Here is a 16,161-nt window from a genome sequence, read left to right as displayed (position 1 = left end):
TGGTGATGATGTAATGGTGTGGGGGATATTTTTCTTGGCACACTTTGAACCCTTTAGTACCAACTACGCACCGTTTAAATGCAACAGCCTACATGAGTATTTTTGCTGACCACGTCCATCCCTTTATGGACACAGTGTACCCATGCTCTGATGGCTGCTTTGAGGAGGACAAGGCGCCATGTTATAAAGCTCAAATCATTTCAAACTGGTTTCTTAAACATGACAGAGTTCACCGTACTCAGTCACCAGATCTCAGACCAATATTACACCTTTGTGATGTGGAGGAAAAGGAGGTTTCCATCATGGATGTGCATCTGATAAATCTACAAGTGGGATTTCATGTGAATATGGACCAAAATCTCTCACTTTGATGACCCTGTCATGAAGAACTTGTGCAGTTTTAAAGGCAAAAGGGGGACAAACCCAATACTAGCAAGATGTGTGACCAGTGAGTCAGTGAGTATATATTGATAAAAAGTCTAAATGGACTACAAACAAAAGATTAGAAAAGATTCAGCTTTTTACACCAAATTGTGCCTAATTATTTGCTTATACTATCATGAGACTGTGACTGAATTGCATATCAGCATCACACAGAGACAACAAACAGTCCACAACAGAAATCAGCAGTCGAAACAAAACCAAAAAAGCCTCCAGTATGTACTGATGGAAAACATTTAAACTGCAGCTTTTGGGCTGTTGTTCTGTGAACAGGTCTGTTGAGGTGTTTTTCCCCATAGTTCTCTCCAGGTTCCCCTCAAAAAACAAAACATTTTTGATAATGATTCGTGTAATTGGGATATTAAAAAGCTGTAGCATGTAGCATTTGTGCTGAGCAGCAGATCTTAGTTGTTCATTGCGGGGACTGAATTTACCTTAAAGGGTAACTGCACCGATTTTACACATCAAAGTCTGTTTGCAGTTCTCGCACAGGGGGGTGAAGAGCACACGTTTGAAAAATGAAAAAAACAAAACAAAAGATGTGTGGATGGGGAGCTGCGTAGTTAGAAAGACGTGAGCTTATCAGACCTCTGTAGACTGGACCTAATCTGCGCTTCAGGGTAGCAGGAAGTAGAATGCATGGAATAGAAAAGATGATATCTCTGCTCCTGCTTCTGCAGATTTTTTTTTCTTCGTTTAAAACTGTTGTGAGTTTAACTGGAGTGCTGTGCGTAATCAAAGGGCGAAATTTTCCACAGCTCCAAAATATGTATACCTACTTAAAACTGTCTGAGTAAAATCAAGCAAGTATAGGATACTCGAGCTGTAGTAGTCCCAGTAACGTTCTCAGATTATTGCCTAAAATAATCAGATCTCTGTGAGTTACTGCAAAGTGCAGATGCTCTGTATTAGTGATTAAAGTAGGCTTTCGCCCTAAGCACACATAATTCTCTACTTCTAAAGCATGATATGTGCTGCAGGCCTGCAGTACATGTAAATTGCAGCTGGAGTGTATTTACCTTTCAGGTCATAGACGAACATAAAAGGCTTTTGCGGTCCCAGTGGTGGCGACTGTAATGAGGATGGGCTCTCCACAGCAGTCAGTGCTTTGACCCACATTAGCTCTCTGCCCAGGGCCCGCCGAGGCAGGATGGAGATGGAGAATAATAGCAGGATAGAGTGTGAGACGCACAATGTGTGTTAAATTATATTCACAAGAGTTCCACAAGACGGCATGAAGTTCATAAACTGGAGGGGATTTTAAAAAAGCCATTAAGAGCCCTTGGCACAGATTCCCAAGCACGTCTCAGCGCTATGATGATCTATTCTAAATCACAAGTGAAACAACCTTACTGCAAAAGCATTGTCATTACTATTGTTCAGACTGCAGTGACTTTGAATGCAATAAATTTGATGTAACATCACTCAGGGCGCTTTTATTTTGTTCAAGGTGACACACAAGGAACTCCTTTCATTTTAGGCTTTTTAGTGGGATAAAAGCCTGAAATGGAAAAATCTGAGACATGTGACTGGAGTGCTAGCATTTTGCATGCTGGAAGTCACAAAAGCAGCAAATTGAAGCTATATATACTGTATCTAATCAGATTTTTAATCTATAATTATCAAACTAACTTAACAAGAAATCAGTGGGCACCGCTGTTAATGCGTATGCTAATGTGAAGCCAAAAACAGTCAGCAGCAAATCCACTATTTCCACATATCTGAACAAGTGTGAGGAAAATAAATGAACTACACATTTATGAGATTTCATATTTTTTGTATCTTCAGCGGAAACAAATGGGCTGACTCCTTTATGCAGCAATATCACACTGATCGTTTAAAAGATAAATCCTGGGGGTGATCATGAGCAAAAGGTTGTTCTTATATTTGTTTTTGAAAATAAAATTCTAGCGATAAGGAGCATGGGAATATACTTTATATCTAGTTAAATGCACCTAACATCAACATTTTCTGAATTTCAAAAACAGTTTTAAATGTATCATCCATAGTCTAGCATATCAGCGGATGCAGAGTTATTTCTTTCTCTGCAAAATTTGAGAGATTTCTTGAAGTTATGCTGTCCGTAAGAAACAAACAAAAAAATTAATAAAAATGCAAATCACACAATCAAATCAGTTCATAGAAAATCAGTTCATATATATATATATATATATATATATATATATATATATATATATATATATATATATATGTATATATGAAATATATATATATATGGGGTCTATATATATATCCATGCAAGATGCTAGCAGGCAAGGCATACATGGAGCGCCATAACCAAGTAATTTAAGCTGCAGATGACAATGGATGTGGTTTGGCATTGTCTTGCTGAAATATCCAATGCATTCCCAAGAAGGAATGCACCTGGAGGTGGGACTTCTGGGTGAAACAAAATGGTGGTGGCTAACCAACCGGACATAGTGGTGGTAGACAAACAGAGAAGACGTGTGAAAGCCTTCATCAGACTGGAAGCATATGTTGCTCCTGTATACTATAAATGTCTATATATAGTTTTCATATCATATGAAAGCTGCTCGAGTGCGTTCAGAGGCAGTAATGCAGCCCTATACAGCAGGAGATGCAGAGACCGCAACAGAGTTTTCTACTTTGCCTCAATCTATTTTAAATGAGTTTTGGCCCAGAGAAGACAGAAGTGTTTCTGGATCATGCTCACACACGACTTCTTTACATGACAGAGCTTTAAACTGCATCCGTAGACGCCACGGTGAACCGTGTTCATGGACAATAATTTCTGGAAGCGTGGAAGAGTCCACACAGTGATTTCCACGACAGAATCATGCCAGTTTTTAATGTGCGGCTAATATTGGTTTTCAGCCTCGTCCTTTGCACACAGACATTTTTCCAGATGTTATGTACTATAGACTGTAACAGCCACTGAATTTGATAATCAGAAGAAGAAAGATGATGAAACAATTAAAATGCTCCACAGTTTGTAAATGCAGTTTTTTGCAAATTGGTGAATCTCTGCCCATCTTTAACTCTGGGAAACTCTCCCCCTCTAGGAACATCTTTTTACACCCAATTTTGTCACTGACCTAATCTAAAATTGTCTCAGTTTTTTTTGTCTGAAAGTAAAATATGTGAGATTTGCAAAATCACTGCATTCTGTTCAACTTTATTAGTAGTAAGGTACCATAAAGCCATTTTGTCATGTGTTTTGCTGTTACACACAAGATATCCTCTGGAGGGTGGTGTCTGGACATACCAAGTTAACGCTCCCATTCCCAGAATGTTGGAGTGATGGTGGTGGAGGTGGGATGAGTTGGTTATTCAACCAGCAGACTGTGGTTTGCATTCGTTTGAGGACCTTTGTTTGGTTTAGGCACTAAAACTGACTTGTTGTGTTTAGAAAAAGGTTGTTATGTGAGGGAAAATACACTGGGCTTGAAAAATGACATCATTACCCAGTCGGGGGCTGTGACAAAACTAATTGATGTTCCAGGAATGAACAAGCTTGAATACAAGTATCGGGCAATATTTGCCTTGTTGACTGATATCCGCCTGTCGGCAAATGGCTTTTATCGGAGTCACATGCTCATATTCATCTCTCGTGTCACATGAGTTTTGCACTGACTAAATGTTCGAATATAATGAAGACAGCGTGAAGAAAACAGACTTAAAACAGTTATTAAAGACATTTTTTAACGACAACACTTTGATTGTTTCACTGGAAATTAAATAACAGGGGGAGAAAAACAAAATCCGAAAATAAATCATATCAGTTGCAGCCATCATCCAAATTGATATAAACAATATGAACAATCGGTTTTGGAGTTTCACATCTAGGGAATCTGCAACGACTGAATCAGGAGGAAAAACAAGTATGACTCAAGTCTGCCGACAGTAGCATGTTGCCGTTATCGTTTCCCTGAGAGGCGTTTATTGTATTTACCTCTATTCACAAAGAGAGCAAAGAATGAAAGAAGATTCCAGTTTTTCTTTTTTGCTGAAATGCATACTTACCCATGAGACACTTATCTAAGTAGGATCTCAGACATGTACCTTGAGTGAAGCTCCTACCTTAAAACACACAATGATAATAGAGAGCAGGAAAGAAAAAAAAAAAGCTTGGCAATAAAACAGAGGAGATGTGTTTTGACTTTAACTTTTGTTCTGAAACCTGTTAAAGATAAAATGGTGCACCTTCACTGGGTTATACGGTACTTTCCTTTCATTACTGCTTTTTAAAGCTGAAGTGTGACGATCATCCGGGCGCTAGCTGTCTCTGCTCTGTTTTAGTTGTGCCTTGCTTTGTGTGGCAGGAGCTAATTGATGGGTAATTAGCTTCATGAGCTACACCTGGGCACAGTTAGCTGTAAAAGCCACTTTCTTCCTCCAAACCGTCCCTCAGGGTCTTTCTGGCTTCCTGACTTTGCCCAGTGCAGTTCTTTTTCTTCCCGTGATTGTTTGTGCATGTAGTTCACTACTGACCTGTGGAAAAACACCCACTCTTAATTGAGTCATGTTTTAGTACATAAATTTTAATTTTCTAACTTACCACCGTGTCCTGTACCCCGCTCCTTGTCGTCGTCCAAAAGCCCAGTTTGCACGGAGCTGAAAGGAGGGGTAAATGTGGCTGAGAGCTATCTGTGATGGATGTCTTTACACAGCAGATGTGGTACAGTCTCTGCTAGTGTCATTAATTATTTTAAATCATCTGTGTTCATCGAGTCAATAATGAGCCAGCTGTCATGTATAAGAATGCATCCCTGTGGAGTCTCTCAGCACTTTCTCTGCTGCAACAAGTATCTCATCCATCTTTTCCTGTCTAAATGTATACAGGCGAGAGTTTTGCTGAGCAAGCGGTTTCTGTTTCAGCATTTCACACAGTTACACGCGTTCCCACTTGGGAGCCTCCCAGTACAATCACAGTCTCCTAGTGCTGCTACTGACACTAATGGGGATTAAGTGCCTTGCTGAAGGGTACCTAGATGGGAGTCGTTGAATTCAAAGCATTTCTCATTTATTTTCTCTGATCACACTTTCACAGCACTTTTCACAACAGACTCACTTATTAAAGCTTCACAAGCTCTGCTCCTATAACTTTCATACAGGCTTCAGGCCTTCAATTTTCCAAATTATTCCCCAAATCAGACTTTTTTTTTTTTTAAGAAGCTCTAAATCTTCATTTTAGCCAGAGTTGGAATGAAGAACTAGGCACATTGGAGTTTGAAACAGAGAATATATTGAATAAAAAAGCTCTAATATTTATGTCAGATTCATATTTGCTCCATATTTTGGTCTGAAGCTAAAATACTGCCAAAAGGTTTCATATCTTTGGAAACTACAGAGCTGTTGTTGCAGAAGCTCAAAGAGGGCCCATCAACTGTACATACTTTCCATATTTAAACAATGTGTTGTGATAACCTGTGCATCTGCCAAGAGGATCAATATGGAAAAGAAATAGAAAAGCTTAACATTATAATTTATGAAAAAAAATGCAAATTGGGCATCTTTCACAAGCAGATGCAAAACAAAAAAGTTGTAAATCGAGGTATAAAATACCCACCAGCCTAATATCATGGTTCTAGGTACTGTAATAGGATGCCGCCGCTGGAACAAGACAGTTTGTGAAATTCCTTCTCTTCTAAATATTCCACGATCGACTGTAAGTGATATTATGAGGTGGAAGCACTGAGGAACCACAGCCACTTCAGCTATAAAGTGGAAGACCATATAAAGTTACAGAGGTGCATAGTGTGTAAAGTCACCAACGATCTGCTGGCTCAAAAACTCTCCACCAGAGCTCTGTGGCATGACTTTATAGGGCTGAGCAACTCCTGTAGATAGCCCAGTACTCCTATCCATATAGTGTAGCTCATTAACATTGTCTCACAGAACCCTCACTATCAGAGGAACCTACCTAATCAAACTAGTGTATCCTGCGTCTTGACATAGTATCCATTATGGGGTGTAAAAGGTGGCATATGCTGACCTAAACTGCCTCAGTTTTTGACCTTGTTTTCCTGAAACTCTATCCCTTTAAATATTAATGGAAACTGAGATATCAGTAGTGTAAAGAAACTACTTCTTGATGCTCCCTGAAGAAGATCAAGCAAGCTTGAAATTGCAAAACTTAGGAGCTGCAAAGGCAAGCTGTGGTCTTTTTCACTTTTCCATATCAATTTACCTGTTTGGTAAATCTTTCCCTGCTTTTTCTAATGACTGGGGTTAAAAAGAAAGCGATCGCAGTATAGACAATATATGCATAGACAGATACATATATCCCATTTGGAAAGGAGACACATAAGGAGGAAAAACTGAAACCCTGTCAGCTGGGCTATAAAAAATGGCTTTGATTTCTGGCAGCTTGAATATGCAGTTCAATAGCAGTCACTCTAATTTAATAAAGTTTGCTGCAATTCTCCGACTTCTCAGAACAATTCGGGACTACGTAAAATGTCTCCACACTGTATTTGAAGAAGCATTTATTTAGTTTCTTGAAAAATGTATTTTTCCTCCAAAAACCTCTACTTCTTAGCCAGGACGACCTGGCTTCTAATACCTTTATGCATTGCAGCAATTTCCCTTTCTTTCCGTCGGTTCAAGAAAACACGTCAGGAAAAAAGGAAATTCTTGTTCTTGCTCTTTTCCTGTTGTGTTTGTAAAACAAAAATATTACTGAGCAGGACAAATCTCCCCCTCATTTCCGTTTTTGGAGAGACCGTCGTTAATGCGCAGCACTTAAGATAAACCCTCCTAGGACGCATAACAATTTTTAACGTTGGGACTCATTGGTATTCCCCTCTACCTGTTATTATTTCACCGGCTCTAATCTAAAATGACTTCAGTCCTAGAAATGAGCTCACAGGGCAGACGCACTGATAATTTGCTGAGGGGGAGAAAAAAAATAACAACTTGGCAGAGAAACATTTTAAACTAAAGCAAACAGACTAACAAATGGCGCTTATTTATTCACAGATGCACCTTCATTTCCATATAAATGTACGTGACCTATAAGGGGCCTGTTTGTTGTTTAGACTCACTGAGAGAAAGCAAACAAAAATCTAATTTCTTAGTATTTTCTCTTGCAGCGCAGGCATGTGGCCCTTATTTGGCCTTGTTAGATGTTCTTTCATTGTCTCAATATCTGATGTTCGCAGGCTTCTATCTAAAACGACGGTTCCTGTGCGAGTTGGTGTGTAGGTGGAGGTGGTTTAGGGAAGACGTTCATAATATTGACTTACAGCCGTCGTTGTCTTTCCACTTATTTTCACCGCTGCATCTCTCAGGTGCCGCCGTGGAGCTTTTTCATGACAGAAACATAAAATGGCTTATTTCTCTGGCAGATGGCAGATGTTTTGTTTTTTTTCTCCCCCACCTCTAAAATGGAACTCAAGCAATGAATAACACAATGAATAATAAGTTGTTTATTCAGTTATTGGGCCCAGCAGCAGGCCTTTGCCAAAATTGTCCCTGTCGCCGGGGAGCTTGTGGTTTCTCACACTGAATGCTGCGTTTTCGTGTTACGAAACATCAAAATTAGAGAGCGTGTCCTGGGATGCTTAGTTTTTGTTTTTTTAGATGAGGTTCCAAATAGGACATACTGTTTAGCCGGGGTGATTCTTTTTCGTTAGAAGACACTGAGCACATATCACCCCAAACAGGGCTGGGAGCGTTTGTTTTCTTTCAAGAGATGTCACTGATGTTTAATGACTTCTGAAACATCATCGTGTGTTCCCTCTGCACGCAAGCTAAACAGATGACCGACAGACCCCCGCACAAGCAGGTAGATTAATGACAGAAATTATCCATTAATAGCAGCCGTTTTGCATAATCCAATGATAAACCTTCAAAATCAGCTTTCTATAGCCTATTTGTGCCGTTGCCATTGGCCACATCTGTCATGTTGAGCAGCTCATCAGAATCTAATTAAAGATGGATATCCTTCCAGCTTTGTGATTGATACTCCAGGGCTGCAAAAACCAGCAATTATTATTTTTTGATTAAGCCCTTAAGGCCTTGTTTGATGTAAAAATGGCTCAAAAACTGTGGCCAAAATGAACATTGAGCCCTGTTTGCTGGAGAAACTATTGGAACACAAAAAGTCTCTGAGCTAGCCTGCACCATGAGGTCAGCTGATCATGAATCTAAACCAGAGCGCGCAGCAGCCTTGTAACAGGGAATCAGTGTAATACTGATGCTACTCAACCAGCTTTAAAAATTTTCAGTTCCAGCTCTCATGAAGTCATAGTGGTAGTGTTTTTATTAAATAACCTCGTCCTGATACAGGGACCACTTTCAAACAATTGGAAATAAATGTTTTTGGTTTGGCCTTTAGTGCTATTTATGCATCTATATTGTTTCGTGGAAGTTACCCAGTTGTGGTGATGTCGGCTGTAGAGATGTCTCCTTTTTCGGTGGAACAATGGAAGCAGCTGGCACTCTGTGTGGGTGAAAGTGTCATGGGATGGTAGCAGTGAACTGGTTCTAGTTAGAAATGGCTCCTGTGTACTCAGTTGCAGACATGCACATAGACACTGTCATTCCTATTAGATTTTTTTCCTACACAGAGCCTTGCATTCCAGTCTCTGGGGGTTAAAGGACAGCCCAGGTCACAGACAATAACATAGGGTCAAATGCTGCTAGAGCCTCACATTCCAATCCGGTAATGCCATTTACATCACTCTGACCCAAGTCGACCCTTAACACTGGTTTAAAACTGTTCACTGAGTTTCTGGATTTTTCCTGGGTCAGGATTTCTGGGAGTGATACATGGCTGTAGAGTTTTTCAATGAAACAATGAAGCTGGATCAATAGTAACACGGGCCACAGGAAAAACATGTATTTTTGATTTCTCAGTGAAATGCCTCTTTAAAGCTGCACTAATTGGATTTTTTAAACGTCAATTTCATGTATAGCGACTGTGAACAGGCGCTTCATATTATAAAGTAAAGATCCCACAATATTACAGAAAGGACCGCAGTGATCAGCTTTCCTATGAGCAAACTCTCTGTGACAGTGCAAAGAAAAAAAACAAACTCCCTTTTAACAGGAAGAAACCGACGGCTGAACCCGGCTCGAGGACGGGCATCCTTCTGCCATGACAGTTTGGGTGTGATGGGAATGAGAACAGAAGGGAGAGCATAGAGAAACCACAAATGAGAAAAAGGACAAAACGCAGGCTACAGGAGACTAGACAGAACTTAGGATGAGTCCACAGTGTATCATAGCGTGGTGGCTCAAACATCAAACATCCTAAGGACATAGACAGGACAGCTTTGAGGATCACTACTGTTGTAGATGTTAATGATAGTGTCACTATCCGGCTCTGGGATACTGTACTTGTGGTGTTGATGGTCCTGCAGATGATGTTTGATGCTTTGTGTCTTTGTGATTTGTAGTAACAAAGTTTTAAAGACACGATCTAAAAATTGGTCCTTTGCTGAGCTGTCTTTCACGTGTAGACACAACATTAGTTCGTCCCTTCATTTGGTTTATTTTTTTATGACTGAATAATTCATAGGTCAGTGTTAAATGGCTTAACAAACAAAAAACAGTACTCTGAAAATGAAAAAGCAGTCAATGTCCAAAGAAAAAAGTCTGGAAAGCTATTGCTCAAGACCACCTGCCACAAGACCACAAATAACAAGCCTGTGTGGAGGCACAATATGAAGAAATCTGGGGCGGGTCAAGAAATTGCACAGTACTGTATGGAATCACTGCAGTCCAGTCTAATAGAAAAGAAGGCATTTACTGTTCAGTGTCACTCTGACACAGACTGTCTGCAGAGTTGACAATGTGACGCGGATAAAAATAGGCAGAGATTTGCTTAATGTGGGAGTTAAAGGACATCCCCAGGTCACAGACAGTACGAATGGATCAAATGCTACTAGCTTGACAACAGAGAGGGTTACCATCTGACTTTACAGTTCCCTCTGCTTCACAAAGCTTTTTAGTGTCTGTATTTCTATGGCTCACACCTTTTAATGCAAAAAAGAAGCAAAAGCCAAAGCACACAGAGACTTACCTCGGTTAGGTTTTTCTCTGGAATTAGTGGCATTGACAACAAGAGTGTAAATATTGGCCATAAACATGTCAAGTGCCAGGCAACAACATCTCAAATGAATACTAATGTTACTGGTAGATGCATAAAAAGGTGATAACACATCAGCCATAATAGCCAGAGAAGGTGATAACATCTTACTGTTATATTTATAGTTTGCTCGTCTACCACTAGAAGCAATAAAGATTTTTCCTTATTTAATACAACATATGTCATTTTTAAATGATTTAATCAATTGTAAATCCTTTAAAATGTTACAAGTTTCTGAAAAGCTCTTTGAAGTTTATTCAGTGCAAACACAGAGTTTAGTTTGAACTGAGAAATCTTCCTATTATTTTTTTTTATTTCCGCTTGTCTTAAAAGAAAGAAAATTGAGCAACCTCACTCACTACGAGCAGTCACGATTACCCCTCTTTTGTTTTCTTTACCAACTCTGCCCTGCCTGTGATTTTCTTCCTTTATGTGTTTTCCTTCTTTATATTTCATGTTGTATTGTTCTTAATTAAAGAATTTAAAAAAAGAGAATCTCTGAGGTGGAAACATTGTCACATAAGAATGTGAAAGCTGTGAGTATTGGGCTTTTTTGGAAAGATAAATTACATAAAGCAGCTCTATTAACAAAAATAAATAAAAATGTTGTAAATTTACAAAATGGTTTACTGGCAACTCCTATCAGCACTTTCAGGACTTCTTTTCCAGTTAAACATGAGGTCAGCATACCTTGCTCTGTAGTCTTCACAATGCACAAATTAAATTACAGCTCCTGATTAAAACAGATTACGAGTCCTTGTTATTCTATTACCGTAAGTCTTCCACTAATCCTTCATAACGATGTCGTAATCCCAGTGTTCAGAAGGACTGAAATAAAACCGAAATTACTTTGCCAAGCTCTCATAAAGTTTTATTTGCTTTTTGATGTCTAAATTTCTGTTTTATCTGTCATGTTCAGCAGTGAGAGACGTGATCATGAGGGTAATGTGGAAGTCCATGGACAAGATGAGGTGCTTCAGGAAACGATCCATCTTCCCTTTCCTCGGCTTTCTCATCGCCTCTCTGCTCTTTTTCAACCTTTATATGGATGATGGATATGTGCTGGTAACTTTAATCATGTTGTTGTTTGTTTTGTTTTTGGAAATTTTCACTCTTCTGCCTAAAGTGTTCCTACAGGTGTTACTCTTTGTGTTTGCATGTTTGTGTGTGATTTAGGAGGCTGAAAAAAGACAACTAGGAGAGACGCTGATCCATCCTCCGAACTCTGAAAGATACGTGCACACGTTCAGAGACTTGTCCAATTTCTCTGGGACCATTAACGTGACGTACCGCTACCTTGCGGGGCTTCCTTTACCACGTAAAAGTAGGCATTTCTACCAGATACCAGTTTGAATTCATTTTTACTTCGAACGGCAAAACTTTTACTGACTGAACTACCTTTTTTTCACTGTTGGCACAGAGTATCTCACCATTGGCTTGTCGTCGGTCAAGAGGAAAAAGGGAAACTACCTCCTGGAGACGATCAAATCCATATTTGATCAGTCCAGTTACGAGGAACTGAAAGAGATTGTGGTTGTCGTCCATCTGGCGGACTTCGACCTGGTCTGGTGTGAGAACCTGGTGCAGGAAATCACCAGGAAGTTTGCACACCACATCATAGCTGGACGTCTCTTAGTAATCCAAGCTCCAGAGGAGTACTATCCGTCTCTGGACGGATTGAAAAGGAACTACAACGACCCAGAGGACAGGGTCCGTTTCCGCTCCAAGCAGAACGTGGACTACGCTTTCCTGCTCAACTTCTGCACAAACCTCTCCGACTTCTACATGATGCTAGAGGACGATGTGCGCTGCTCCAGGAACTTCCTGACGGCACTGAAGAAGGTGATCACCTCCAGAGAAGGTTCCTACTGGGTGATGTTGGAATTCTCCAAGCTGGGCTACATCGGGAAGCTGTATCACTCCAGAGACCTGCCACGCTTGGCTCATTTCCTGCTCATGTTCTACCAGGAAATGCCCTGCGACTGGCTCCTCATCCACTTCAGAGGTCTGCTGGCACAGAAGGACGTGATCCGCTTCAAGCCTTCACTGTTCCAGCACATGGGCTACTACTCCTCTTATAAAGGTGCCGAGAACAAGCTGAAGGACGATGACTTTGAGGAAGACTCCATAGACATTCCCGACAACCCCCCTGCCAGCCTTTACACAAACATCAATGTCTTTGAAAACTATGACGCCACCAAGGCTTACAGCAGTATTGTAGATGAGTATTTTTGGGGGAAGCCTCCGTGCACTGGAGATTTCTTTATCATAATCTTCAACAAACCAACAAAAATCACCAGAATTAAAATCCTGACAGGCACGGAGGACAGACAAAATGACATTCTTCACCACGGAGCTCTGGAAGTGGGCCAGAAGTCTGTGGACACCAAACAGGGCAGGCAGTGCACATCCTACATCACACTGGGGGAGTTTAAAGTTGGAAACATTGAGGTTAACAATGTGGACCACAAGATAGGCTTTGATATTGAGTGCGTACGAATTGTCATCACTGCCAGCCAGAAAGAATGGCTCATCATAAGAAGTGTCAGTTTATGGACCGCACAGCCTGTCGCTCAATTATAGAAATAAAGCTTTTTAAATGATTCTCTGCTCGTGGTGATTTTGGATGCAGATGATGTGAGTTCATTCGGGACTTCTGCTGTTTGCTGAATTCAAATCAATCCACATTTTTCTTGGGTTGGCCAGAGATCTGCTGTATGTTTTCATTGTGATGTATCAAACTGACTGATGTGTACAGTATGGAGCTTTTATACTTCTGTTCATTTTCAGAAAATCTGTATATAAAAATATTCAAACTTGGCTGGCATTATATCTCCTTTTTTTCAATTAGTGAACCCCAAGGGTTTTTCCACAGAGTCTGTGCTTCAAAAGATAAACTTACTGCTTACTTTTTGAATCCACAGTTGGGGGCAAAATACACAAGTGCAAAGTAAACAAAAACATTTTTATGGCACAAAGACTCATCATCTACCTTTCTTTTAGTATTGTCTAAAAGAAGTGAGCAGGAGCATAGAATAGCTGCTACCTACATCTAATATTAAACACAGTTTTCAAAAAATATAGGGAAGTGTTTTCAAAGCTCATTAAACTAACTGCGCGTGATGTGTCGAGTGAGGACTTCTAAGTTCCTGAGATAGAGCTGTCTGACAATCTGTTAATGATTTAAAAAAACAAAAGAAAGTTCCACCTGCTGTTCAGTGTAAGTACATGCCTAAAAAAGAGAAGTTAAGCTGTGTAATACTGTTAAAAAATATTCAGACAATCTTCATCCCTGAATTGAGTAAAAAGCATCTACCACCTGTGTGAGGTTACTCTAACAAATGCAAAATGAATTGGCAAAAAAAATGCTTAAGATGGGCAAGAAATTTAATTAAATAGTATAATATTAACTGCAAGCTCCCATTTTTGTCATTAGGTATTTTTTGGTGAGTTTTAAATGAATCTGTGAGATTTGACAAATATACTCTTTGGAGTACTTTGCTGCCACCTTGTGGTAAACTCAAAAAATAACAACTAAAAATATACAGATTACCTATATATACCTAACTAAGGGGTACATTGATCATAAAATATGACCAAAATTGTGCATTGAAGGTGTATAGACTGTTATTAATTATAATAATAGTCTATACAGTATAGTGTTATTATAAGTAAAACAAACTTTTAAAAATCTTATAACTGGCAGAAAGTGAGGCACCTAAATTTTAATGTCATAATTTACAACTTCTGTTTAATGCAGCAATATGTCAAAATATACAAAGCAAGAGTAAACCACAGTTTTGTCCTGAACAGCAATATCAGAATTATACATAAAGTGTGAAATGTGCCATAGTATGTTTTTTGTATGCGGTACCACGGGCCACGCTTTGAGAAACCTGGCTCTAGAGTGAAAAAAGCTTAAATGATTAAATATTTGTATTTTAACATAATACCATTTTGGAACTTTTTATAGTAAATCTTTATATGTGTGTGTGTGTGTGTGTGTGTGTGTGTGTGTGTGTGTGTCCCAGAAAGATTCACAATTTTGCCTGAAGATGCTTCACCATCTGGGAGACTTATGGGACATAATTCTTCTTTCAGGATGAACAGATATGCAAATAAATATTATGCATAGTAAACAGAAGGAATATCATTACGCTGCAGAGGCGCGGGGCTGACTGTAAATAAACAAAGTGCAACCATGTATGAAGCACAGTAAGCCATGAAGAATGTCCCTGCTCTGGTCGGAGAGTGTTACAGGTGTCGTCTGCGTTGCAGCTTCTCCTCTGCGTGAGTCCCCTTCAGGTGTTGAGGTTGCCAGAAATAAACAGATGGCATGATTACTGATGGATCCAAACACCAAATGAGTTTTCAGCTCACAAGAACTAAGTTTAATGCTTTCCCTTCATTTTTATTCATCCTGTGCACATCCTAAACCTCATTTTCAGCAGCAATCTTCTGGGACTTTCCCCCTCATGCTTCGGTTCAGGTGTAAGTGTTTCTTCACCTTTTATTTTGTGATGTCTTCCTCTTGAGGCTTACATTATATTCACTTATATCTGTCCCCAGGTAGCTTCCAGTCTAATGTATTGTCCCTTTCATCCTCTCCTCATCACATTCACTACCTCCTCTTGCTTTTTTTTTAATCACCTTCTGCCGTGCTGACCTCTTGCCATCATGTGCAATCCAAATCACTCTCCTATCAGCGTCCCCCTGCACTTTTATGAGAAAGATGACAGAACCATTATTTTTCAACCTTATACCAGACATTTGATCATTAATATTCCTATTTCTTCAATTACTTGGAAATATTAGGACCTGACAAGTTAAAGAATTGTAAGCGTGAGTTTATTTGACTGTGCATGACAATAAAACTTAATTCCGTGCGTCAACATGGTTGTGCAGAAACTATAATGCACAGTCATGTGAAAAGCTAAGTACACCTTTAATGCTATGCATTGATTAACTAATCATCAAGTGTGACCACCTCCATAAAAACAAAGGCTAGTAGTTTGCAGGTTTGGAGCATTCAGGCATGTGTGAAAGCATCATAATCTTCTCAGGAGTGAACGTCTCAGCAAACTCATGCCAAGATCAGACTGTGCAATGTTCAGAAAAACTACAAAAAAAACCCAAGAGCTACATCTCACTCTATAGGTCTCAGTTAGCATGTAAAATGTCAAAGTTCATGAGAGCAACATTAGAAAAAGACTGAACAGTATGATTGTTTGGAATGCTTGCCAGAAAGCCTCTTCTCTCTGAAAAGAACATTGCAGATCTACACCATGTTGCCAAGTTACTAATGTAAACAAACAGATGAGACCAACATTTGGCCATAATGCACAGAACCAAACACAGAATATCAGCACAAACAGCTCACACTGACTGTCAAGCACATAGCTGGAGGAGTGATTGTTTTGCAGCCACAGAATCTGGGCACCTTGCAGTCAACCATGAATGCCTCTATATGCCAAAGTATTCTAAAATCAGATGTGAGGCCATCTGTTTTGCCCAGACTGGGTCATGCAGGACGAGGATGCAGCTCAGGAGAGCAGATCATCTACTAGTTGGAAGGTTGGTTCTTCAAACCCTGGCAACTCCAGTCTGCATGCCAAAGTATCCTTGGGCAAAATACTGAACCC

General features: G+C 39.7%; 1 protein-coding gene across 5 annotated transcripts in view; it reads left to right on the top strand.

Moving 5' to 3' along the window:
• The window catches only part of LOC116314030 (alpha-1,3-mannosyl-glycoprotein 4-beta-N-acetylglucosaminyltransferase C-like), a 74,585-nt gene extending 61,252 nt beyond the window's left edge, over positions 1-13,333 (top strand). For 4 of the 5 annotated variants that reach the window (XM_039614406.1, XM_039614403.1, XM_039614404.1 and 1 more), the window contains exons 3-5: positions 11,439-11,584; positions 11,696-11,843; positions 11,940-13,333. In XM_039614406.1, coding sequence (XP_039470340.1) covers positions 11,456-11,584; positions 11,696-11,843; positions 11,940-13,102 — 1,440 coding nt within the window. In that variant the 5' untranslated portion in view covers positions 11,439-11,455 and the 3' untranslated portion in view covers positions 13,103-13,333. The remainder of the gene's footprint in view (positions 1-11,438; positions 11,585-11,695; positions 11,844-11,939) is intronic. The other variant, XM_039614405.1, reaches the window with a different exon arrangement.
• Positions 13,334-16,161: the final 2,828 nt, after the last annotated feature.

The sequence above is a fragment of the Oreochromis aureus genome, linkage group 7, assembly GCF_013358895.1.
Source record: "Oreochromis aureus strain Israel breed Guangdong linkage group 7, ZZ_aureus, whole genome shotgun sequence".
Lineage (NCBI taxonomy): Eukaryota > Metazoa > Chordata > Actinopteri > Cichliformes > Cichlidae > Oreochromis > Oreochromis aureus.
This window is presented reverse-complemented; position numbering and strand designations above follow the sequence as displayed.